Below are 27,749 nucleotides of genomic sequence, written 5' to 3'. Positions count from 1 at the left end.
CTAGCTGCTCTCCGAGGAGGTGGGCGGTGCCGTGGAGGACGACCTCCGTCGGGACACTGACTGTGAGCGCTCAGGGCTGTGTTTGTCATAAGGCTGGAGCTGCACCTCCAGGAAGTCCCTGTGCTGCTGGCTGATGACCTGGCTGATGAGTCCGGGCAAAGCTTGCAAGTTACTCAGTAGAGTCTCCAGCTTCGTCTCCAGCAGGGCAATCCTTTTCTCCATGTCCTCCCTCTCTCATTCAGGTCTGATACCATGTCATACATGATGTTCTGAGTCTGGAACAGGAGAGATAAAACACGCTTATTGATATCATTTTCAAACCGATGTTACTTTTGATGGACCACCAGAAAATTTATTATAGATTAAAAATAAAATAGGGAAAATGCATTTTTATCACTTCAAGATGCACTGATAGTTCTGAAAAGAGAAGAAAGAAAACTGGTTACAAGAGGCTACGAGTGCTAAAGATTCACTGTTCAAACACATCAAAGTCAAAGTAAAGAATGACTTTAAAATAATAAACAGATGTATATCTATTTGTACGTCTGTCTGAAAACAATACTCACATTCTGCCTGCAATTTCAATGTCAGCAATCGTGAATGAACATCAAAGGCGCTATGCTGTGTAAAAGTGCAATAAAAGTTCAGCTAATATGATGCTTCCACAGTCTGAGTCAGCTCAATAAAGCTCACAGTTTCAGATGTTACAGGATTTTTTCACTGTATTGCACAATATTTGATTATTAAACCAAGATAAAAGGAAGAAAAAAGTCACTATCAAATTCAAGGTATTTTAGGATTTCCTATTTCTCTTAAATAACAACAAAAATGTTCATGACTGAGTGCAGTAATGACACAGATACACTCAACGGCCACTTTGTTAGGTACACCTGCTCCACTGCTTGTTAATGCAAACTTCTAATCAGCCAATCTCATGGCACGTCTGACATGGTGAAGATGACCTGCCAAAGTTCAAAGTCAATATCAGAATGTGAAAGAAAGGTGGTGCTAGAGGTCAGAGGAGAATGGCCAGACTGCTTTGAGTTGATAGGATGGCAACAGGAAGTCAAACAACTCCTCGTTACAGCTAAGGTATGCAGAAAAGCATCTCTGAATGAACAGTATATTGATGGGCTACAGCAGAAGACCACACTAGGTGCCACTTCTGTCAGCTAAGAACAGGAAACGGAGCTACTTTACTTGTAATGGTGTCGGGGATATTTTCTTGATACATTTTGGCCCCTTAGTACCAAATAAGCATTTAAATGCCACAGCCTAACTGAATATTACTGCGGATCTTGTCCATCTCTTTATGCCCTTTATGACCATAGTGTGCCCATCTGCTAATGGTTGCTTTCAGCAGGATAGTGCACCACGTCATGCCTGTCAAATCATCAAAATTGTTCTCAAATGCCCTCCACAGTCACCACAACCTAATCCAATAGAGCACCTTTGGGATGTAGTGGGATGTGAGATTTCCATTATGTGCAGCCAACAAATTTGCAACTGTGTGATGCTGTCATATCAATATGGATCAAAATCTCTCAGGAGAATGTTTCCAATCTGTATCACGAAGACTTAATGCAGTTATGAAGGCAAAAAAGGGTCCACCCCGGTATTAGCAAGGTGTATCTAATAAAATGTCCAGTGAGTGTATACACCTTACGCCACACACGAGATCAGCCTGTACAGAACCTGCATAATATGACAGGGTGGTGAATGCACCAATGTTTCAGTTTATGTGTCAGGCTGAACGCTGTCGTAATACTGCACGGTGAGACGTTCCTGCTCCAGCTTCTTGAGCTGAATCAACAGTTCAGATTTTACAAACTCAAAGTAAATGCTTTATGATACTGCCATTTTATCCATCTTGTCTGCAATGGTGTCTCACCCAGAGAAACCTTCACCATCCTTCAAAATAAGGTCAGAGGAACATTATGGGAGCACAGTATCTGCCGTAAACTGATTTAGAAGGGTGAATTTTATTTGGACAGTTTACAGGAGTTTTTGTTTTCATGCAGACCAGAGTACATTAGTCTGTGACCTTGAGGAGACAGGAAAGGTGCCTGCTGACTTGACATGATGCTCTTCTGATGCATCAGCCATCTCATAACAGGCTATTAAAAACAACAACAAGAAAAGAAAAACAAACAAACACACACACAAACAAACAAACAAAAAAAACCCCATGAAAATTATATAACTATAACTACGGCTGGGCTTCCAAAATAGTCAACGACAGCCTAAGAAATTCATGTCACATTCCAGATGGGGAGTGTTGGTGATGCTACTGGAAGGCGGTCTCTGAGGTACTATTCAGTGCAGGACTAATAACCCCTGGCAGCCTAGAGGCGATGTCATCCATCACTTACCTTGTCCTCTTCTGATTTGAGGCGGGGATGATGGGATAGCTTGTTTATATGAATCAGTGAGGACTAAGGAAGCCATGACACTACTTAACCTGACAACTGTTGTTAGGGTTGTGCTATTAATGTCAAATTAATCCTACAAAGGTCCATTTTTCTTCGTGTAATTAAGAAATGATTGCGTCCAGGCACAGGCCTCCAAGTTTCAAACAGTGAAATGAAAGGAGAACATGCTCAAATATGGTGGAATGGATGCTAGAGAGCAAGAACGCCATTAGTAGATCATTGAGGAACGTATGTGATGGAGCAAGAATACAGGTGGTTAATAGACATCTACTTGGGCTGTAATGTAAAACCGCAAATTGACATTATAAACCAATTTCTGTTCAAGACGAGGGAAGAAGAGCGAGCAGAGTGGCAGAGATGGTTGTTAAAGCCACTTGAGCGAGCAGTTTTGTGATTTAAGGATATGTACTGGAAAAATGAAAAGAAAAAAATCCTGTGGAAGGAAACTGCATTCAACCAATGTTACATCGCTTATGTCACGCTGGATGAATAAACAGGGTCTGTATAAGTGACTCTGGAGGAGATAATGAAATAAGGGATACGTTGTGATCTGAGGAATTTCACTGTGCACTGCAGTGGCAATGCATCTTCCAAAAGATATGTTCAGCTCTATTTAGCTCCGTCTTTCCACCGAGAGCGTGAAAAGACTGAGGCCACACTGCCCTCCTATGGCTGCAGACTCTTACAACACTGGCCATAAGCCACCTTACTCAATGTCACGTCGCAGGTTTCGGTGCTGTTTTACAGCATGAGGTGATTAGGCAATATTAACTAATACCTTTCATGACATGCTGGCCTGGATCCAGTTTGACTGTGGTGTACTTTTGAATGTCAGAGTGCTCTGCTTTTCTCTCCTGTTTTTCTCTGCCTTTATTTCTGGCTGAATCATCAGATCACAGTGTGTCTCCCTTTCCAGGTTACTGTTTCTGCTGTGTCAGGCTGGCGCACTGCCTGGTCTTTCCCTAAGGTTTGTCGACTTCTGTTTAGTGCATCTGGAGACAAACATCAGAGAATACATAGAGGGAAAAACTGTGCCGGGTTTCTCATTACTCCCATTCAGTGATTTTTTTGTCCCGGGGACAGTGATTTACACTGCAAAATAAAGATGCGTTATTATTTCATACCCCAAACAAATTAAATTCCAGGTGAGTGCAGTCAACTGCAATCAACACACAGATTGTAAAGCCTGTCTGTTTATTTGACACCTGTAGACTTTATATTAGAAAACACAACTAATTCAACCAGTCAGCTAGCATGCATTGGATTCAGCCACACAGAGGGAGGAAACCTACAAAGGCAGCAGTGTACTGTTAGTCTAGCTTACCTTAGCAAGGTCCACTAGTGAGTTTGCTTGGTCATTCAGCTTGCGTTGCTCCATTTTAACACTTCTCAATCTGAACACAAGACCATTCAGAACCCAATAAATTAACGCTATTAGTGTCGATATGTTTTTTCTTTTTCTTTTCTTTTCTTTTTTGTTGTTGTTGTAAATTTGTGCACACACAAGGCATACACATGGAGAACACTCCCAGGACATGCATAGGATATGTGTAGAGAATGCAGGGTTTGAGGGCAGTCTGCTTGGTTGAGCTGCATGCAAGTGGAAAGGAGACCACATAAAAAGAGAGGGTGGGGGGAGGACAGGGAGCTGCCACGGGGGTGAATGAAATCAGCTCTGCATCCTACTCAACCAATACACACCACAAGGGAATGGCGGTGGGGGGTCATATCTGGGTACAGTGTAAACAGCATTTATCAAGTCCTAATGTTTGTCTTCCTGACATATGAGATTAGAAAACATCAACAGCAAGGGGGGAAAAAGGTCAGCTGTTGTTCCTGTAAAGTTCCCTTCTGGTTAACTTTTTTCTCTTTACTATTCCTATTTAGTCACTCAGAGAGCCAAAAACACCACACACTGTTTTGTATTAACACAGAGGGTAAAGTTTAACCTTTAAACAGCAGCTATAAGCCTGCTTCCTTTTGAGACTTTCCAATATTCCCATTAGAACAGAGAAAATTGCATCATCGTGACAACTTAAAGAATCGTTTTAATTGTTAATTACGGGCAGGAAATGAAAAGATTTTTCCAGAAACTCTCTCGTGGGCTTAAAAACCTGCAAAACGCAAATTTTTTCTATCACCCAAAAATCCTACCTGCAAAGACTGAAAATTGCCTACTTTATAAAATGTGCTTAAATAATTTACAGCTCCTGTTTAATTGTGCTACTGAAGCACCTTTTTTTAAACTCTTCTTCTCAGGGGACTTAAAAACAGCAAAATGTGCACTACTGTAGAGTATTAGCCACATGTGGCTTCAACATATTAAAGAGGGTTTTTTTCCTTCCTCCTGAATCGCTTAAAATAATAATACACCGTTAATACAGTCTGACTCTTAGGTGATGATTGAGGGTCAAATTTTAAGATTGCTGAAGATGAAGAAATTCAAGAGTCTTTGAGAGAGACGGATATTTCGTCGAGAAACTCCCAAATGTGCAGCGAAGACCAACAGAGAGTGCCACAGAAGCCACTGAAGAAAACTGCAGGCATGGGGCAAAAATGTCCTGGCACCTTAGCCCCATAGTTCATACAAAGAAGGCTCTCAGACAAATGCAGAACAAATTTCAAAACATCACTCTTATATTCTTCTAGCTATAATAACAAATAAAGAAAAGAGCAGTAGTCTGCTCTAAATTACAGAAGATAATAGGTGTTCGGGGTTACATGGTTTTGTAGTTGACATGAGACCTGTTAGAAATATACATTTCACAATTGGATGACCAATAGCTGTCAGAGGGCAGGTTGAGGTGAGGGTGAGAAAGCCTGCTGACCTTCTATTTTATATTCAAAGTATGTTTTCCACAATCAGTCACTGCTCATGGGCACTTCCCTTTGTGAACGGCCACTTTATATGCGGTTGGTGTTCATCGGGGGAAAACGGCTATGCTAAGCGTTTCAATCTCAGTTAGTGCCGCTCCACATTTTTTACCCTCTCAAGTTGCTTTATTTGTCATGACCTCCATTAAACTCATGGTGAAAAGAAATGCAAATTATTCTTCAAAGTAATGGATGGGTGTGACGTGGTTTTTTTTAACCCCCCCCCCTTGTCCCTGCTGACCATTCACACTGTTGGTCACAGTTGCAGCCTCTCGAGCACAAACGGGATTTCTTCGAGGCTTTACCCTGACCTTCCTCTTAGGTCACTTCCCTCTTTGTTCAATTCACTGATCTCTGAGCTAAAAAGGGCTCACTGTCCTGCTTTTTTTTTTTTTTTTGTCCCCACTATGGTTCCTCCTTCAGCCTTGAGCATGGAAAAAGACGGCCTCCCCAAAGGGAGACATTTGATTTCACAGCCGTTATGGCCTAAAACATTCTGCAGGACTTGTGTGATACCGTGCCTCTAGCACGTGTCATCCAAATGACCTCAGTGTTGTTGTGTCTCCAAACTCTTCTTGCATGGCAGCTGCATGTCGTTGCTATTATGCTGTTTACCAGCCACGACAACAACAATGGACTGGCATCTCTGCTACTGTGTCATCCAACAGGGAAATGGAGGAAATGTAGCTGCAAATGTCGTAACAGGCGTAACAATGGTTCCACTTGCCGAAAGATGACCCTGAGCCCTGATCTGTGCGAGCGTGGCCGCTCGGGCGTATCGCATGACTTTTAGGGGTATCACAGAACGTACACGTCTGCAGGCTAATGCCGCTCTGGTCGTCATCCTTCGGTAGGTGAAAGCACAGTTGATTGGAGTTTAATCAGTTGCTTTCTGATTAAAGATCAAAAGTCTCATCACATCCATGCAGAAATGGAAAGAAAAACACCCTCCATCATTGATAATTGAAATTCACTTAAACTGCATCTGTGGGTGTGTATACAATGTGCAGCACATGTCTGTTCACTAACAAGGTGCCTGTACCAGTGATTTAAATCAGACAAAGAAAAATGTGATGCTGTGTGTTTCGTCAAACTAACATGCCAACTAAGAAAAATACACTTTTAGCAGGTGTGTAAAATAATCCGGTGACTGGGTTGTGTGAAGCAAAGATTTTTGAGGCATGAATTTCACTTATCAAATGAGGGAGTGTAATTTTTTTTTTTTTTTTTTAGTAGTTATTGGGTTCAAGGACAAGCTCTCGTTAGCATGCACACAACAGGTCTGTATCTACATGAGAGGCGAAGACTTACTTTCGAGCTCTATTGCATTGTGTCGACACAAACAGGAAAAACAAAAACAAAACAGGAACAAAAAGGAAACATGAAGTAGACAAATGAATTATTACAATATCAGATAAACATAGTCAGATGGCAAACTCTGTTTGCTCACGTCTGGCTGCTGAAACCCTCATCGCTACGCTGTCACCTGTGAAGAGCAGCCACCGCTTCTCCTGACTTCTCTCATCTTGAAACCAGTTTTTCATTTCACCCTGCGTGGACCGTTTCTGGTGGCTGCAGCTGTTTTTGTTCTCTGAATCTAATTTAGCCTTTTCTGGTCCTATAAGAAAGACAGTGAATAAAAGCAATCTTCCTGTTAATGCCGGCAAACCAGAAGTGTCTGTTTAACAACAGTTTTTACCCCCTCAACTAATAAGGATGTGTGAGCAAAGTTTTCTCACTGTCTTACAACTCTGACCAGTAGAGGAAGTCAAAGATTGCTGTAGGCCTATTACAAGCCTCCACTTGTTAATCCACTTCCTGTTCTATATTAATTGCACGCCAGAGTTTGTCTGTCACCCCCTGCGATTACGCTACAGGCCCTACTTAAAACTCTCCCACACGAACCCCGTGAACACTCTGCCTCATAACCGAGACCGAATCTCTCTAACACAAAGATGTGACCGGGAGATGTTGATACCACGCTGAGTGGTCGTTCCAAGCACACAGAGCTGAACGTGACTTTCCCCAACTGAATCTGGTTCTTTATAGATTGCACTTTAGCTTTGAGCCATTTCCATTATTAGGCTGTCCAAGAGAACAGGAGGCGGACATGAGAAGCCGTCATCAATGCCGCGAATCACCTGAACCCAACAGCAAGGGCATAATGACTCGAAAAGCAGCAACAATGAGAGAAAGCTATTAAACTGCAAGTCTGGATGTGGGTTGCAGCAGCAGCAGACAGTTTGTATATATTTGTGTCTCCCTACCTTCCCAATAAACATCCGAATGTCGTTAAAACTTAAATGTGTGTCCAAAAGATTCATGAGCAAAGCAAAGTTGCACACAGTAGACCACGAAGACTCATATATATATATGTGTGTGAATAAAACCACAGAAAGCAAAACAAACATACAAACAGAGGACATTTTTACTTGAGCATGAACAATATACCAGCGTATTTATATTATTTATTCTAATAAAGCGCCGAGGTGATTGCCAGTTAATGAAAGAAGCCACAGTGTGGATGTGCTGGTAAGCACTGTAAGCTGAAGGAAAACAACAGCGAGGTGAGGTTAAAATCAATACTGTTTTGGAGTGAGATAGCACTTTGGGGGTCCTTGGGGACCCACTAAAACACTAGCTGACAGGTGAGTGTCTGAGCAGCCGCTAGAGGAGTAGAAACCGAAACGTGTCAGCCCTGAGGTCAGCCTGACATCTGACTCACAGCGAAGAAGACACACAAGACTCAACCTGACAGCAAAAGGTGGAGAAATCGATATCATACTCCTGTGAATTCTGTAAAACCTGCATATTTTGAGGTAAAATGAACTTTACACAGAGTTTCTTTTCATGATGCTAGTTTATGCCTTTTTAAAAACGTGTAAATGTTTTACAGGAATCTCCAATGAGTCATTGTGTATATATAAATATATACATATATAACATTCAAACATCAGCAGAGGAAGTTGTGAAATCAGTCAAGTCGAAGCATGGTTATAAAAATACAAGATCCTCCAAATCTATGAGCACATAACTTTGCTACAGGTGTCAAACAATTCAGATTTCAGGTTTGTGTTGCTCTGGTGAATGAAATTGCTGGATAAAAGTGGTGAGGTCAGGGTTAAGAGCACGGCACCTACTGATGAATGGCTTGGAGAAATTTTCTCTGGTGCTTCCTGACTCTGGCGTGGTCCATCTTCCTCACCAGTTTAGTGTTCTTGTAGATGAGCCACGTCTCCCTGAGAACGTTCGCAGCTGTGTTTTTCACCTTTGGGTGCAAAAAACAAAATTGGTTAAGACTGTAAAGAAATAAAGCATCTGTGACACCTTGCAGAGCTTTCACTTACTCTTTTTGTTAGCTGGGTGTCCATCATAAAATTGTGAACATGTTTTTCAGCTTTGGTTAATTCCAGTTTCTTCGCCACCACAGCCACCACCAAGGCAGTGCAGCCAGCGCCCTGGGGAGCCAGACAAAATATACAGCGTTCCTTTACTTGTCAATATTTTTCAGTCACGATAAATTAGCAGCAGATCGGCTGCTTTTACATAATTAATAAGGGTCTTTTAATAGTTTCACAAGCTGATAAAAAAAAAACAAACAAACATCATAAGCTCACCATAATGCCAGTCAGGAGGCAGACTCCTTTCCCACAGTACGTATGTGGGACCATATCTCCATAACCAATGGTAAGAAACGTGATTGAGATCAACCACATGGCTCCAAGAAAGTTGCTGGTTATGTCCTGGTTATCATGGTACCTGTAATGAATAATAAATGTAACAGACTGACACACCTTCATGCACCTGAACAAACTGATGCTCACGACTGCTACTTATTTCTTTAAAAAAAAAAAAAAAAGAGGTTTTAGCCACTGTAATGCCTAAAATCCAACGTTTCAGGACTCTGCAGTTTCATAATCTTTTCTTACAGCTTGTGTTAATCCTTCTATCTTGATGCTCAGACAGAGAGTGAGTATTCTATCTATTTTTAAGCCTTATCTATGTTTCATGCTGAGCAGCGCGGCATAGCATGAGAAAACTGATCCAGGCACCTCTCGCAGGCTCTCACTGTCCATGCAGCAATTATCCATAGCGAGATGGTGAAGACCAGCAGCACAGTGCCGGGACAGATGGTCATGAGAGTCTTCATCACAAATCGCGTGTTAAAGTTAATCTTGTTGAGTGCACCGATGCTGCGGGACGAGGCATCGGTGAAGAGCTTGCTGTGCAGCAGCATGACGCGAGCGATGAGGTACAGCCGCAGGAACATGGGGATGGACAGGATGATGTCCACATCTGCGTCCGTCTTGGATGCCACGTAGGAGTAGGCCAAGCGTGCCGTCCAGGTGAAGGTGTAGTTGCCTGGGATGGGGTGTATGGCGCACACCAGGATCTCCAGGCAGATGAAGAAGATGCGCTCGTATGTCATGGCTATCCTCCAGTCATCAGCTGCGTTGTCCACCATAAATAGCTGCAAGGAGAGGGCACCGTGAGGGTGATGAAGGGTAGAAAAACCAACCAAACGAAAGAAAACAGCTGAAATTTTCATCATGTTGACACAGCACACTACAGGAAATCATTAAACCCATTAAAGAGTAAACAGCACATTGCCTCAAGCTATTAAATTACATTTTTTTTTAAAAAGAAACTGTGCTCAGAACAACATTTGGAGGAAGTGTAGCCAAAGAAAAAGGGGAGGATGTTACAAACTTTCAGATATTTACAGATATATACAACATGTAATGATGGCAGCATGGCCTAAATGTCATATCTGTGTTTGTGAGTGCACCACACCAGGTGTGTAAGTTTTAATGCCTTAAGGAACGTTTGTTGCTATTTTTCCCATTTCCTTTCATGTCAAAGGTCTTTGTAACAAAATAAGACTGGGGCAGGGTCATGTTTACCACTGTAATGCATCACCCCGTTTTTTAACAACAATCTTAAAGCATTTGAGAACTAAAGCTTTGAAAGTCAAACGTTTCCCCATTTTTGCTTGTTGTGGGATCTCAGCTGCTCAGCTGTTTGACTTCAATACAGACTCACTGTTGCAATGTGTGTAAAACACTGGAAATCTCTGAAAAAGACTTCTGGATGGCAATATGTTCCTCTAAAACCTGTGTGTGCCATTCAGCATTTAAGACGCTTTTGGAAATGTGGAAACCTTTGGTTGTTCTGACCACAGCAGAGTTAGTTTTCACCCCAGTCCATCTTAAATGAGCTTGGGTTCAGAGAGGAATTGTGTGTTTATTTTCTTTGATCTGAAAGCATCTAAAATGGGACTACATAAAAACGGCTTCAATTCTTACACAGTTAATGCAATACTTTTGTTACAGCCATCGATTTAAATCTGAAAGTCTGCACTTCACCCACATCTCCATTGCTTGATTTAAAATCCACTGTGGCAGTGGACAACTTAACTGATGGTACAGTAAACGGTTATTTCAGCATCAAATTTAAAAAACAAAATAGTCCAAAGACTCCAGATGTTCACTTATAATTGTAAACCAACTTTCTTTAAGGTTTTACCTTTTCAACAAAACCGAGACATTTAAAGATTGTCAGGGCAGTATGGCCTTTTTAAAGCTACTTTGACGTGAAAACTAAATAATGTAAAAAGAAAAAGAAAGCCAGAAAACGGCAGACTCATCAATACTGTATAAAACAGCTTCTGCATACAATAAATTATTGAAATTTCTGGAATAAATGACAAGTCTTAGTGTAAAGCATCTTAGTGCCTATAGAATAAATTGTTCTGAAGATGACTGAAGATTTTGACTTCTTCATTAAAATACATTAAAATAAAATATTTTTACATCAGGCAATAGCGGTGTGCAGTAAGCATTTTCAACTTCTAAGCAGTATACTAATGAGAACATCTGCCACCTCCACATTAGCATTAGGTGCTGATCGCCTGGGCACCCTGACCAGAAGGTTGGCGGTCTCACTGGGGACCTCAGTGTGAGTGGATTTCAACACCTCCCATCGCTCGTCTCCACCCCGTCCTTTGTCATATACGCAGCAGCTTTCTCACATGGCCACTCCTGCTGATGTCCCTTCGCTCCTCTTTATCACTTTCTACAGCTATCTTCAACTCGTGTCCTCACACGACTACCAATATCAGCTCCTTCACAGTCCCCACTTCTCACGCTTAAGGTTGTAAACAGGTGATCTCAATTTTATACCTGTTATTTTATATTGTGAGGCTTGTAGATAAAAAGCCTTCCAAACCGTATTCCTCTCTCTGACACCTCGCACTGGTATCCCTTCTCTAATGCGCCCGCTCTATCCACTCAATCACATCAAGGTCCTCCGCCTGCACAAGCCGTCACAAGTGGCAGTAGATTTTTCACAAAATGTTGTTGTCAGCAAATCCAAGCGAGGTTTCCTGGCAGCTTTTTCTTTGCCATGAGAGCAGACGCCTTTATGAAGGGGAAAAAAAGAAAAGAAAAACTGCACTATTACGTGTCGTCAGAAACCTCCCTAATGTACTCGGTAATAAATTATGGGGTGTCCAGTGACTTCTCAGGCTTAACTATGATATACAGTACAATGATTTTGCTTACAGCCCTCTGAAACAACATCCTGCGCAGTTCTGTTCATCTTTCAGCTCAGAAATGTACAAGAATTATTAAAGGAAAAGGAACTTCTTTCAGGGATTTAAAGATTTCAGTGTCCTCCAAAAAAGTAGAAAATATATATCATATCTTCAATAACATATATCACATTGAACATATATCAAAATAAAAAATATTTAATGTGATATATGTTTAATACATTTAATATACTACATTAAATATATCATACATGTGTGTTTGACTTAATATAATGAATGTTGCACATCTTCACAATTTGTTCTATTAATGTGTTATATAATACTGAAGTATTTGTTTGCTTACTCAATGGTAAGAAATGAAAATCAAAAAATAACCCAGATATTTGATGGAAAAATTAGTTTCAGGTTATGCTGTAAGTCACGAAAAATGTATAGTTAAAAAAAAAGCCATGATGCTCGCTGCAGAGTTTTTGTGCTGATCTTAATGCGAGAGAACAACTGAAACTCTGCAGTTACTGAGTTGGCAGAGCGTTAGCGAGTTTTACTCTCTGTGCCATTCAGAAGCACTCGGTGATGCTGCTCTGTAACTTTATGTGGTCTGCAACTATGTAGTTGAGTTTCTATTGTTCCTAAATGCACATTTTGCAGGGGCAACATCTCACAAGCAGTCAGGTCATCTTAAACATGTCAGTGATATAACTAGAGGGGTGGAGCCATCAAAAGTCCCTTTTGATTTCTCGCTTGGCTCCCTGTTAAATCTGGAATTGAATTTAAAGTCCTTCTCTTCCCATACATGGTCTTGAATAATCAGGCCCCATCTTATCTTAAACACCTCATAGTACTGTCTCATCCCAATAAAGCACCTTACTCTCAGACCACTGGCTCACTTATGGTCCCTAGGATAAAAGTAGAATGGGAGGCAGAGCTTTCAGCTTTCAAGGCCCGCTTCTGTGGAACCAGCTCCCAGTTTGGATTCAGGAGACAGAAACGTCCTCTTCTTCTAAGATTAGGCTTAAAACTTTCATTACTGATAAAGCATATAGTTAAAGATGAATCAGGTGACCCTGAGTGATCCCTTCGTTATGCTACAATAGGTCTAGGCTGCTGGTGGATTCCCATGATGCATTGAGTGTTTCTTCATCACTCACCTCTTTTAACGCGCTGTTACTGTGTTTATACACCACTCTGCATCTAACCATTAGTTATTATTGATGTCTGGCTCCACAGCATGTCTTTTGTCCTGTCCCCATCCCCCAACTGGTCACACCAGATGGCCGCCCCTTCCTGAGCCTGATTCTGCTGGAAGTTTCTTCCTGTTAAAAGGAAGCTTTTCCTTCCCACTGTCGCCAAGTGCTTGCTCATAGGGGGTCATCTGATTGTTTGGGGTTTCTCTGTATTATTGTAGGGTCTTTACCTTATGATATAAAGTGCCTTGAGGTGACTGTTGTTGTGATCTGGTGCTATATAAATAAAACTGAATTGAACTGAATAGGAGTAAAACATTTTGAAGAAAATTAGATGACCAATTTTAGAATAATTCATCATTTGCAGCAATGTTAGTAAACATTATATTTGAAGAAATCCCTACACACAAAGGACAACACTGAAAAACAAAACTGACTGGCACAGAACAAAAAAACACGATACAGAAATGCTCCTGCCAGCTCTGCTCGTGTAAGATGGACTGAGGTGAAGTGGAAAGCTGTCTGTGGTCTTATGTATCAAATTTTAAATTCATGCTTCAATTCATGCGCGCTGCTCTAACCAGGCTAAAGAGGAGAGGGACTGTTCGGCTTGTTGTCTTGCTGTCAGGAAAGGCCTTATTTGTTTTTGTAAGACAATGCCAGACCCCATTCTGCACAGAGTACACAGCACGGCTCTGTTGCAAGAGAGCCAGGGTGAAAAACTGTCCTGTCCGCAGTTCAGACCTGTCACCTACTGAAAACATTTGGTGGATTAATAGGCAAGAAAAAGACAACAAGAAGCCTTTGATTTACAAAACTGCAGCAGCTGGTCTCCTCGATCCCCAAACACTTAAAGAGTGTGTTGTTAGAAAAAGAGAAAAACCTGATCCTAACCTTTTTAAAATGTGTAGCTACCGTTAAAAATGTGGGTGTATTTTTCAAAAACAATTATATGCCTCCCTTTCAGCATCTATTACTTTGCCCTTGCACTTTTAATCATTTATATTGGGCTTATATGATTTGCAAATCAGTCTGTCTTAACTTCATATGGTCATAATTTTCAGGACACTCTGGAGGCATACATCATGACTCGGCAGTTTGCCAGCTACTCTCCATTTAATTTGGAATTTCTCATTATAGAAGCAAAAAGAAAACTGTCCCACTCCTGAAAGGCTAATGGGATCACTGACCTAGATTGTAATTTTAGCTGTGACATGTTACCTAAAAATGGAATCGCTGAAATAGTCATGTTTCTCACATCTTAAATAAAGCTCCCCATTCAAAGCGTTCATCTCAAGGACAAAGCGAGCACGCAGAAATCAATAAGACTGCACTACAGACGTGTATGAGTGCTCCACATGCTACAGTTTGACAGCTTCAAAGGCTCTCCGAGACTACAGCTTCAGCTGCTTTAATGCAGAAACGGCACACTGCACGCTTATTATAGCTTCCGAGCCAAGAAATGTGCAGGAAATATCAGCTGTCAACAAGCCGGCACAGTACAACACCAGCCAACAGCAACAGCAACAAGTCCCTGAATAAATGGTACAACAACCCCACGTAGCCTCTGCGGCTCATTTGTATTTATTCAGAAGCTACAATCAAAGTCCCCCGCCCTCCCCCAAACACAGAAAACACGTGAATTAAATTTTCAGCGGTGGTTGTTCCTATCAAATGAGCGACACTGAGCTCCTTTAACAAACTGACATCTGTCAAAGAAGTGTGTAACTCTAACCACAGCTTGTCCTGTTCGGCTTTCCAGCTGAGTGTAATGTAGACATGGAAACACAAGCTGTGTCTCCACTCACACTGTGGTCTCTTACTTACAGAATTAGCTCTCTGAAAGAGGCTAAATCTATTGTTTGTACGTTTCACAAGCGACGGTTTATTTTACATTTTAAACAACAAACCGGTCGTGTCAAAAGCAGTTACAAAGTTTGTTACCTCCAAACAATGTAATTAAACATTTAGCAGGAGCTTGCATAAGGAAAGCCTACTTGGTGAGTAAAAGCAATTATGGTAATGGATGATCTGAAATACAATACTCATGGGGCTTTAACCGCACAGCATGAAATATTTCATACTCGCTGGAAAACCAGCAGTTATGACATCTTTTTTTAAAAAGAAAAAACTTATGTTAACAGTGTGAAAAACAAAAGCCCTGATGAGAAAGAGAAGGTTAATTATTTACAGCACAGATGGTTTAAGTACTATAAAAACAGGCTTTAAATATAATAATTTCAGTTACATCATAGTTACATTTTTTAATGTTAAGAATGAAAATAATAATAATAATAATGATAGTTAAATATGAAACAATTAACAGAGGTTGAAAAAAAACAAAACAAATGAGTCCACAAGTAAATTTTGTGGTGATCATTAAATTATTATTAAATTTTTTTTATTTACATATAGACAATTACATAAATCTTAAAATTATAACCACAGAGACATAATTATTAAAAATATGTCTAACCTAACATTAGATTAGAATAAAGGCCTGTGACTTGAGAAACATACCTGAAAGTTTAATTTTAAAATAAAGAAGGTAAAAAGAATCTATTTATAGCGGTAAGAGCTCCGCATCTTGACCTCGTACACAGTGGATCATTCAAAGGGAAGATTTGAAGATGAAAGTGAGGCACAGCTAGAATAGAATAAATCATTTTTCTCTTCACTCAAATAAAATCTTGTGCATAGACTTTCTTTGTCGTGTTCACTGTGTGGAAATATGACATTTAAATTCGGTTAATCTTTTGTAAAAGTGGCAGAAACTCTTTTAGGTGTCACTTAGCAACCTAGTTGATAAAATCAACTTGTTTAATCTGCTCAAATGCTACACGTGTATGTTACTTAGCGTAGACTTGTTAACCACTTTATTAGGTACATCTATTCAAATGCTCGTTAATGCGAATATTTCATCAGTCAATTGCATGGCTGCAGCTCAGTGGATTTAGGCTTATAGACAGGGTCAAGATGACCTGCTAGAGTCAAAACCGAACGTCAGAATGGGACTGCAAGGAGATTTATGTGAGACTGAATGTGGCATTGTTATCGGCGCTAGATGGGTGATGAACGGGCAACAAAAACTCAAACAACTGCTTGTTACAACCAAAGGATGCAGAAGAGGATCTATGAATGCACAACATGTGAAACCTTGAAGCAGATGTGCTACAGCAGCAGAAGACCACAATGGGTGCCACTCCTGCTGGGAAACTAAGGCTATAATTGCTCACCAAAATGGATAACAGAAGCCTAGAAAAATGTTGTCTGGTGATGGTACAGCCAGAAATTGGCATAAACAAGTTGAAAGTGTGCATCCATGCTGCCTTGTATCAGCAGTTCAGGTTGCCGATCATGTAATGGCTTGAGGGATGTTTTCTTGACACACATTGGACCCCTTAGTAACAACGCCGGTCTACCTGAGCATCTTGGTGACCATGTCCATCCCTTAATGGGCATAGTGCGTGCACCCATCTTCTGATGCCTGCTTCCTACAGGATAAAGCTCCATGTCACAAAACTCAAACCATCTCATGATCATGGTTTTCTTGCATATGACAGTGGCCTCATATGACCCGCACAGTCACAATCCAATAAAGCACCACGATGGGAATGTGGAGCTGAAAAATCAGCAGCAGCTGTGTGATGCTGTCATGTCAGTATGGTTTAAAAATCTCTGAGGAATGTTTCCAGCACCTTGTTGAACCTGTACAATGAAGAATTAAAGAAATTCTGAATGTAAAGGGGGATCTAACCTGGCATTAGCGCCTGGTACCTAATATAGTGGCCAGTGACATTTCTAATTAGCACAAAGTACAGCTCAGAGTGATGGGAATGCCATTAGGTCTGTGAGGTTATAAACTAAAGGATCAGGTAAAAAAAAAGACCTTAATGGCATTAGATTAAAAGCTAAGGAGTCACTAAATATATTTCAGTACATCCTGGAGTAAAGACAAACATGTGCACCTTATTTAATGGAAATCCATCCAATAGCTGCCCAGACATTTTATTTGAATGTGAACTGTGTGGTCACACAAGAGATTAGGATTTATCCTTATCTGCTCAGTATGAATGCCTATAATAAAGTTTTATGGTCGTTCCTTTAATAGTAAAATGGCTAAAATGTAGTCGCAAAAAATAATTGATAAAAACAGGCCTTTAATTCCTTACAATCTATATTTATCACGTGGATATTCAAAGACACATTTGTTTGTATCTATATATGTGTCCTAACCTTAACTGTGTGCCTTTATTCTAAAACAGCTCTCTCCAAACCCCCACCTTACCTCAGGAAAAAAAACCTAAAATCAGTTCAAGAGCACAGACGTTAATCCCCTGCAATGTACAACAGAGCCCAGGGAACAGAGCGCCAGCCTGTTTCTAACTCGGGGCAAATCAAAGCATCAGCGGTTTCTCTTTGACATTCATCTTGTTTTCTGATGGACTTAAAATACAGTCTAATTACTCAGAGTGCATGCCCTTTCCCATCATCGAAAAGGCTTCTTCATGTCAGTCTGAGAGACAGCACAGCCGAATATGTCTTGAGCTCAGTCCCTGCCTGCCGATGTCCTGCGTCTGCACTGTGCAGCCCCAGAGGAGCTCACCTGCGCTGCTAGCTGGGTTGGTTACTGGTTTCACTACTCTCAATATAACTAATGGAGTGCAGCTCAATATTTAATCTGTGTAATGTGGAGATGGGAACATATATCTTGTCACTGAGAATGAAATCACTCAATCTCATTAGTGAATTAGGTTGAGAGGTTCAGTCCAATTAGGCATTAATGCAATGCTTTATTTATGATATCAAAGTGAGCCACTAAGAGGCCAGTTTGCAGAATAAATCTGAAGCTTTTGCAAATTCTGTTTGCTTTCGCTTCCGAGATTAAGTCTCACATTTGCATGCACAATTTTTCCATTCGAGCAAAGTGAAACATTTCCGAGCCAAAGTAAAAGCTCGTATAAATCTTTCTTTAAAGTGCTGTGGTTGCAGCCAAGTCGCCACACATTAATAATCTACATTCAGCTGCATGTTTGGAGTCACACACACACACACAAAGAGCAATTTAATAAATAATCTTCAGGATCCTCAGCTCTATGGGTGGTTTGGTATCTCTGCCCTTGAAAGGCGGTACGTTCAGTGAAAACATTGAGGTCACCAGCCAGTGGTGGTTATCTGACTCCAGTCTGGAGTCTCAGGTAGAGGACAGATTTCACTGTGAGAAATGCAGAGCGTCTCCTGCAGTTACACCATATCTCTGACACATACGCAGCACCCAGGGGCAATCTGAAGAGCGCAGCCAACTTTGGCTCTGGCAGGATTTTGCTGGCACAGTTTGGGTGACGCGTTGTTGTTTTATCTTTTCTGCGGAACCGAAAAATGTAATATTGCGCGACTGCGAAACATCAGCGCAGACTCTTATCGCAAAAGTACACATCAAAGACAAAAAAACCCAACCCAGCCCCGAAAGCATTTTGCATTAGTTTAAGAGAACTCAGCAGAACTGTCATCACAAGGTAGAGTGACACAGCAATGGCCTTAACACAACACTTTGATGTGAGAAGAAGAGAGAAACTGCAAAATGTCAGTTTGTGTTTGCTTAGAAAAAAGAGAGACTCATCAACCACCTCAGCAGCTTGCAGCTCATATCAGACTCTGACAAGGACAAGTCAAAGTTAGGAAAGAGCTACACACTCTGCTTTATTAACTTCCACAACACAGCTGCATCGCTTAACTAAAAAGTCTAAAAATTACTCATCTGGAAATATTAAGGAGACGTATAATAAGATTCATGCTTCCGGCTCTTTATCAAAGCTGGTGTGTAGAGGAGAGAATACATATAATTTTCCTTGTGGACACTGAAAAAAAAAAAACTAAGGACAAATCTTTTTCTTTTTAAGCACACTCAGCTCAGTAGGTCACTCCTCACTGCCAATGCAGCACAGCAGTTGTATCCCTAAACAAATGACAGCCTGTGTCCAACCTCTGTCCTGCCTGCTCAGAGTGACCTTTTTTGAGTTTTCAGTCACTCTGCGCAGAACAAACTTTGTGTTGTGGAAATCAGAGAGCGCAGACTTTACCGAGCTTGACAAGTAAATCAGTTTTAAGGGGCTAGAAGTGGTGGGGAAACCATTTCATCACCCTGACTTATGCCTCTACATCTGACAGGCATCTGTGAGTACACATGGATGTGCATGCATAATCTACTTCACTGCAGGAACAACATTTCCCACATGGAAAAGTGCACTTTAGAAACAGCAATTCATATTGCAACATTGCAAACACATTAGGCTCTCGTAGAGGCGTAAAAATGAAGCGCGGGGCATGTGGATGGGGAGGGCGTGTTAAACCTAAGAACATTGCATAAAACCGAACAACACAACAGCTGACAGAGTGCTGATGCAGTAATGCTAAATATGGATTCAGTCGATGGGTGGGTTTGTGTTTTGGTGGGCGCTGTGGTTTCAAACTTTTCTCCAGGGGACGTCATTTGCAGATAGAAAATAAAAATATTTGGGTTGGTGAAGCGCTACATGGGAAATCTATCATTTAAAGCGATGAGTTTCTGAACTCAAGCTCTAATGTCAAACATCTGGAGTACATGTAGTGTGCAAAAGTCTTGAGCCACCCCTCATTTCTTTACATTTTGTTAGGAAAATGGGAAATAGATGCAGAAATTGTCGAAACAAATATAGAAACAGAGCTTGAACTCTTTTAGACAAGCTTTCTCATAATTTCTTTTGTCTTCGGGAATAGTTTCCAGGCTTCTTGTTAAAGCGCTTCTTTGGATGCTGACATGGCAGAGCCTCCACTGTGTTCACAAAAGGCTGTAGACACTCTTTGCATCAGACCTGTTGCCACTGAGACTATTTCTGATGAGTCTTCAGTGAACTGTAGATGAGTAAACCGGAGCGTCAGATGCATCTTTCAGGTCCTGCGTCAGGTCTTTGTTGGATATTTTTTCAATTTGTCAAGGACATAACTTTCAGAGCTATATAGAGTTTTTTAGACCTGCCACTTCTTGTTTTGTCCTCCACTGCCCTGTTTCCTCAAAATTTTAAAGACACACTCCACAGCATGCTGAGTTATGCCAAGTTTTCGATTAATAGCTCTTTAGGAATCACCTAAAAGGAATCACCTTTTTTTCCTATTTTATGTCTGCCAAACTGGTTCAGCTAAAGAAATGGGAACGAAGGATGAGCTTTTGTGACAGGATGCTAGCAACAAAGTGTCTAACAACTCAATTCAGTATTCATTCTTTGTTAAGTTGTGTGTTATGTGTAGACACAACACTGGCTGATCCTTGAGTTAGGTGTTTTTTAATACTTGAAGGATTCATGCAGTAGGTAAAAATATTCCTCTGAAAATGGCCAATGTCCAAAGAAAATCTTTGAAAGACCTCCATCCTGGAGAGCTATTGTTCAAGAGCACTTTAAAAAATTACACATCTTGTTCCTTGGAAAGAAAATATGAAGAAATTGCTGTTGGCTTTTGCATTGTAGTGCACATTTACATTGACTTCATTCATAGGAAAATACTGTACTTTTTGCTTTGCTACACTTACTTCTTGGCAGCCTTTATGTGAGGTAAACAAAATATGGTCAAAGACAGAATGATTCAAATATCAGAAAGTTAGTTGGCAACTGATTCCTCTTTAGGTTTAGATTATTTGATAAAACACGAGTTTTTAGATGTTATGTTGTTCATTTCTTTGCAGCGAAAGCTTCTACTTCTGATATTTTAGGTAAACTTCCTAATCACATTTACATAAGAAACACTTTCAGTAGCTTTACTTTCAGCTGAGCTTTTAAAATGATTGACTTTATATAATGATTTTGTACTTTGTTGTTAATACTTGTATAGCATCTGATAACCTCTTTGCCACTGCCAGATTTACCTGTGTGAATTTACGAATCACTGAAAATGTACCAGTCAGTAGCCGTATTCTTCCACCTGTTAAAGTAATGTTTCTGACTTTGGAGAAGCTTTTCTCGAAAGAGTTTCCAAAAACTGCCAGTTAAGCAGATAATCAAGTTAAAAATTAAATGCCAAATTAAAAATCAAGAACCCCCCTCCCCCCCAAAATTCTCTTGTTTCAGCTCATCTGGTGTGACAATTTGCTGGTTTTTGTTTGTATTACATCACTGTCAGTGTTTGCAAGCACTGAACAAAATCCTCTGCATTTAATAATGGAAAAAAGGCTAATTCAGCACCAATAAACTATACCAGATTATTTAGCGATATAGTGGAGACTTAATGATATAAAATATGAAGTAATATGATGTCACGTAGAAAAATGCGCATTTAAATCCATCCATCTCCATCAATCCTAACTGCAAAGACACTAAAGTCCAGGTGAAACTGGACATACACACTGAACAGATCACCAGTGCATCACATGACTAACATCTACACCCAAACCAGTTCAGAATCACCAGTTAGCCTAACATGCATGCCTTTTGACATTTGCACTCAGCACAGTGCCTGCAGATGACCAGGTTCAATCCCAAACCTTCTTGAAGAGAAGTGAATGTGCTAACTGTTGTATCACCCCAATTTAAACAACTATCAAAATATTGGCAATGGTAAAATTTGCATTGGACTAGTTTATGTCGTTCCTAATGCACCCGGCGTAGCACCTCACTGCTAATAAAAAATTCAACCTTCAATCAGGATTTTCAATTTGGGGCATTACACCTTCATTTAGTCCTGATATTTAAATGTTTAAGGATTCAATCTGGAGTCTGTTTTAGTTTATCTTCCTTAAACAAAAAATAAACAGAAAGAAAACAATCAGTTTGTTTTTTTCACAAGCGTATTGAGTAGCAGGCAGCATAGGGACAGAGAAAATGAGAAAGAAAAACACATTTTAACAGCTCTCTCTGGTCTCTCTCTGTTCTGTGTGCTTGTGTGTACTTGCGTTTACCATCAGCAAGACAGATTCAGAATTAATTCAGCCCTCTACACCAGTGGCGTGTCTAGAAAATTTTTGTTGGGGGGGCCAGGTAGGGGCACAGATTTGGAGAAGGGTGGCAGATGTAATTTGCAGATAATGTTAAAAAAAAAATTCTACCAACTGTTAACCATAATTCAATAACCCTATAAACCTAATAACCGAATGCGCTTTTAACTCTTATTAGAATGAGGTTTTAACCACTACGGTGCAAAGTTTTTAGATACTGCGCTGATGAAGTAGAAAAGATACAATCAGTGCTTTGTCAGTGTTTATTCAGCAATCAAGGACAGCAATATTTGCATAGTATTTTTACTGACATATAGTGCACATATGTTTTGGGAAAAAATATTTTTGAATATTAAAATACAAACATTTTTAACATACAATTGCCAAATTAGCCAATGCAAAACTTTATCTGCCTCTTAAAAAAAGAAGATAATCTTCTCACAAACTGGTGTTTGATTTTGAAACAGGAAAAAAGTGGGGAAACAAATGAAAAGACTAACATTTGAATGAAACCTGAAAGCAAGTAAATACTTTCTATGCTGCCTTATGGTAAACTTTGGTAATATTGATGTATAAAGAACAACACTGGCTGATGATGAAATACAGTCAGCTGGCATGGTGACACTGCCAGTATTAACCTGCAGGGCTGGACTGGGACAAAAATTGGGCATTTTGACCAGAGACCGCCCACCAGGTATTAAAGCCATAAAGCCTTTGAATGAAAACAACGCTGTTGTGACAGTGATGTACACTGTCTTGTTGGTATATGTATGATTTCTATACATTTTACGTCAGATAAAAACTTTGTTCGCAAGATTCAGATAATTATTTAATAAAAGCTAGATATTTTAAATGAGAATAAGTAAGAAAAGTATTTCCTTGTCCCCCCCTTTCCCTGTTAATGCCCTACCTGGCCCCCTGGCATAACTTTGCTAGACCCGCCCCTGCACAGTTACCAGCTGTCAGCTACGTAGAAAAGGATCCTGGTGTTATTTGTCTCTCAGAAACAGTTCATAACTTCCCTTCAACTCATTCATGTCACCTAAAAGGTAAACCTGTTTCTCCATCACCTGTTCAGCTGTGATGATTCAGTAAGGACATCTCCTGGTTTCATCTTCATGTTTCCCTCTCACCACATATCCAAACCGATATCATGACCAGCAGCTTTACAGCTGTGGCTCCAGCAAACATCAGCTGATACTAGAAATTATTATTAAATAAATTCTAACAACAGCTGATCAAGCTTAAAGGTGCTGCTGTTATTTAGCGCGACATCTGCTGGTTTCCTCTTTCTGGCAAAGTGGGCGATAAACAAACAAGAGAGAAAAGCCGATCAGCTGATCATTGATCAGTTTCATGATTGAAGTAGCAACAGGAGAGGGAGGAGAGAGAATGAGAGAAGAAGAGGCAGCTGTGCAGCAAAGACACAGAATAACTCCAGCTTTGTGTCTTTTTTTCATTCTAGCCGAAGTCCGGGACAAACTGGGTCTCTTCTCAACTCAATACGAAACCTGTAATATTTTCTCTGAATGAGGGACCATTCCATTTTTAAGGAGCCGTTGGCAACTCTACTAACTAAAGTTATGAATAAAATAAAGTTCACTATCAGTAACATCACAGCACCCGCCCAGCTGTATAGAAACTCCATCATGCTAGCTAGCACGCAGTACGAGTTATTGTAACTGACTGTAAAAAGTCAGCACAACGAAAATAAACTCCACCTAAATTTGGTTTATATCTGACCCAGATAGACTGCAGGTCATAACTTCTTACCTGAAGTTCAGTTCACCTGACACTCGGACTGGCGGCTGCCTCGGGTCTCTCCTCCTCCTGCCTACCCTTCCCTCATCCACCTGCTAGCCGCCGTGGAAGCTCCGCCATGCTCGATGGCCAGTCCAGCTATGTTAAACTGTTAATCTTTCGCCGAAAAACTGTTTTCTGTGGTGCTGTCTTTCGTGCTTGGCTCGCCTACCTTTGCTAACATGATGCTCATAGCGCAGAAGCCGATGCTGCATTCACGTACACTCGGATATCTGAGCTTCACTGTGAAAACATAATCGTACATTTGATATTTCATTGGATTTTATTGTTTTGGCTTCGGGGTGGCACCTGGGGTGGCCAGTCTGGTTGGGGGGGTGGCCTGTGCTCCCCCAGGCCACCCCGCTGGACACGCCACAGCTCTACACATGCACATGTGCACGTTTTTGAAGGCACATATGTCAGTCTGCAGGAACCAAAAAAGCGACAACTGGCACAAAAAACAGCAACAACTGACACAAAAGAGCCTCAGGCAGGGAGGGACGGGAGCAGCTGGTGTGGTGGATGTTGGAGTATAACAGTGTGAACTGGATTTAAATAGTGAGACAGAGTCAGTTCCAGGAACTGGTTACTCCCAAAGGGAATGTGATGAATTAGAGGACAGACCTTATAATCAACTTGTATATTTACAGAGCAGGTCTAGTGAGTAAGACTGCGGTGACTTGATAATGTTTTCTGAGTCATCAAAGTGTTCCAGCTTCTACTTCAGTCAGCGTGAATATGTGGCGAATTGCAATAATCAGCTGTGAAGAAACAACTGCCTTAATAAAGTTTTCTAGGTCAACAAAGGAGGAAATGTCTTTTATAGTGGAGAGAGAGCTATGTGGGGTGAAAAATGTTTTGGATATTGACGTGACTGTCAGAGGGGACTTGATCAAAGATGTCTGAGCAGCCTGCCTGTGTGCTAAATATGCATCTGCTGACAATTAAAGGAATGGAAAGAGGGCCTTGCTTTAGAGCTAAAATAATCACTTGAGCTCAGGAAACAGCCGTTCTTCAGAGTCATTTTAAGCAGAGAAAAGAGATTTAAACTTCTTGAATCCATGTTTATAATATACAGATGTGTTGCTGTAACATTGCAGCAAGGATATATATACATAAAAGTAGTCTCAGCGTCTCAGCAAACTGGTTTCCTGTGAATGGGAACAGTAACCGCGTGGCTGATGCAGGACTAATTTAATACCTCTAACTAAACAGAAACATGCTGTGTACAAAGAATGTCTCTTTACATCAAAACTAAATTGTTACACCGGTTGGCAGCCGTATAAGCAAATGGTGAAAAAAAGCTCTGTTTATGGATTTATTTATTCGTTCTGTATTTTAGCAGAAATGTCCAATGGCCCAAAAAAAAGAGGAAGAATAAGAAAAAAATGGGTTTGATACTTTCATACCAACTTATGATTTTCTTTCTAATTTATACACAGCTCCTGGGAACCATCTGCAGGGGAAATGAAACAGCTTCTGTTGTGCGGTGAAATATGATAATGATGCCTTTCTACCATCTCTTATGAAGAAAGGTTTACAATGAGAGATCTCAAGGCAGTGACACATTTTACTGTTGGGCTATTTTAATGACTGATCCTCTCCTGGGGTTTGTAGCTGCTAAATATACCAACAAAGCTGATGAAGAGTCTGTTTGCCAGATGCAAGAGGTAAGAAGTGATGTTTTATCAAAGTGCAATGCACTATTTCATAAACAAAATGAGGCTACGTCTTGAGTTTGAGACTAAATAGACTGGCAACAAAGTGAAGAAATAAGGTCAGATGAAAACAGCTGGATCAGCTTTTACAGTTCAGCTGAAGGCATTTTTAAAATCACCCTCTTGTGCAAAGGTAAGAACCTCCATTAACATGATTAAACATGGCGTCGTTTAGGATTCGAGAAAATGCTTGGGTAGTGTTTCTTTTCAGGTGAAGCTTTTCCCATTTAGGTGGATTTAAAAAGAAACAGACAGAAACACATCAGGCACATGAAAGCCGTCTGGCATGCAACGTTGGTCCACGCTGCAGGAAGTGAAAATTGGTGGCAAAGACACGAGTACTGAAGCACAGTAATGCAACAATGCTCTGAGGCATGGTCATAAAACTGTCTTGTTGGAGCATCTCAGGCTAATAATCATTCATCCACTCAACCCTGTGAGGAGTTCCTTAATCTTCCCAATATCTATAATGAACTGTTAATGCGGCTTCAATAGATGATGATTTGGCCTACAACAGCACCAGTGCAACAACCTCTCCCATCATTTAAACACTCACAGGGCTGCAGAAAGTCTTTGATTCTTTGAAAGAAAAAAAGATGGCAAAGAAACAAGCACACATTTCACACGTTTCAAGATGTTCATGCGCTGAAGGCACACAAGACTTAAATCTGACACTAAATGAGCAGCAATGACTTTAAAATCAACCTGTAACATTGTAAAAGAAGGAAGAAAAAGTGTGCACAAATACAGCAGATTAGACATAAAACTGATAAAACATTTTTTGATTAAAACAAAAAACAAAAAAACAACAGAGTGCATCAGCATTACCTGTATCTCCCTTGCATGGTAGATGATAATCAGCCCCAGGAGAATGATTGTAGAAAGGCTTATCAGGCATTTTAGAGCTAATGAATACAGGGATTCCTGCAAAAGAGCAAGGACAGTAAAGCCAAACAAGACACAACAACATGACAGAAGATCTTGTCTTACATGCTGGAGTAACTCCTACTAATGTGACAAAATAGATAAATAAATAAGTAAAAACTGCATGATTTAGCTTTTTAGGTCACAGTGCAACAAAGTCTAACATTGCAGCTTCTTCTCCCATTCATTTTTTTTGGAAGTGGTGGTGGTGGGGGGTCCCCTTCATGGCTGGACAGCTGTGGGCCTTTTGGCGTGCGTGCCTGGGACTCTGTGCAGTGAGAACACTTTATCCTTCCACAAGTTGTTTAACGTTAAAAACACTTGTTTCGTGAGTCACCTGCCCCCTAAATCAACTCTAGCCTACATGGGACTGCGAGGCACGGACTTTGAGTGGGCTATACGCACCTTTCCATACGCTCCCCATGAGAGTTCAGTCTCTATAACCATAACAACGATCCCAAACATCCCAAAGATTAAAGCGTAGTCGCTGAGCCGTTTCCTTTTCTCAAACAAGGCCCTCCTGTGCCCCAGCTTCTCCCCAATGTTCTGGTTCTTCTTTTTACCCGATTTGGCCCCGCTGTGGCTGCAGCCTCCCCCTCCGTCTCCCGATGCGTAAGGCATCAGGGTGCTTGAATTATTCTCCGGCTTGGATACTAAAGTGTCCGACGCATCTGCGGCGGAGATGGGCTGCAAAGGCTGGGACTCGGAATCAAACTCGTGTATGTTTCTGCGGGACGAGCTCAAGTTGCTCAGCGGCCGCATTACGCCGCCGTTGTATCTGCAGCTGCTCATGGCTATTTCATTGTAGGAGTTACTGTCTTTGTGGCTGCTGCCCAGGCTGCCCCGCTGCCTATCGCGGCAATGCTGCTGCTGCTGCTGATGGTGAGGATGATGATGATGATGTCTGGATGAACTACCATGACTAGAAGGTGTGAATTCGCAGACGCTGTACTGGCAGCCTTGCCTCGAAGACGTTTCCGAAGGTGTCCTTAAAGTTCCCACAGTGGCCGGCGACGTCCCGCGAAAGACGAGGCTTTTTCTCGCATCACAGGTGCAATTATTGCAGGTGCAGCATTGGTCGTGCTGCTTGCCGAGGCGATCCTCGCGTCCGCAGTAGTGCTGGTACTTACAGTGCTGGAGCTGCTGCTCTGGGAAGAAATCGTTCTGCAGCTGTAATGGGGTTTCCATGTCAGTGCTGCTTTTTAAAGCAGCGACCAGGCACCACAGAGCCCCCGACAAAGGGCGTCACGGTCCTTACGGGAGGACAGAGCCGCTGCATGAATAGATCCATTTCGGCTCCGG

The 27,749-nt window shown here is 41.0% G+C and overlaps 1 protein-coding gene across 1 annotated transcript; it reads right to left on the bottom strand.

The window, feature by feature from the left end:
• kcnn2 (potassium calcium-activated channel subfamily N member 2) lies at positions 1-27,358 on the bottom strand. The gene is given in 10 exon segments (XM_039615595.1): positions 1-230; positions 233-275; positions 3,757-3,826; positions 6,618-6,626; positions 8,447-8,574; positions 8,654-8,764; positions 8,924-9,065; positions 9,359-9,777; positions 26,352-26,447; positions 26,853-27,358. Coding segments are annotated over 10 exon segments (1,635 nt in total). The 5' UTR covers positions 27,240-27,358.
• Between the last annotated feature and the right edge of the window lie 391 nt (positions 27,359-27,749).

Source organism: Oreochromis aureus, linkage group 7, assembly GCF_013358895.1.
Source record: "Oreochromis aureus strain Israel breed Guangdong linkage group 7, ZZ_aureus, whole genome shotgun sequence".
Taxonomy (NCBI): domain Eukaryota; kingdom Metazoa; phylum Chordata; class Actinopteri; order Cichliformes; family Cichlidae; genus Oreochromis; species Oreochromis aureus.
Note: the sequence above shows the minus strand (reverse complement) of the source record. Positions and strands in the feature narration are given on the sequence as shown.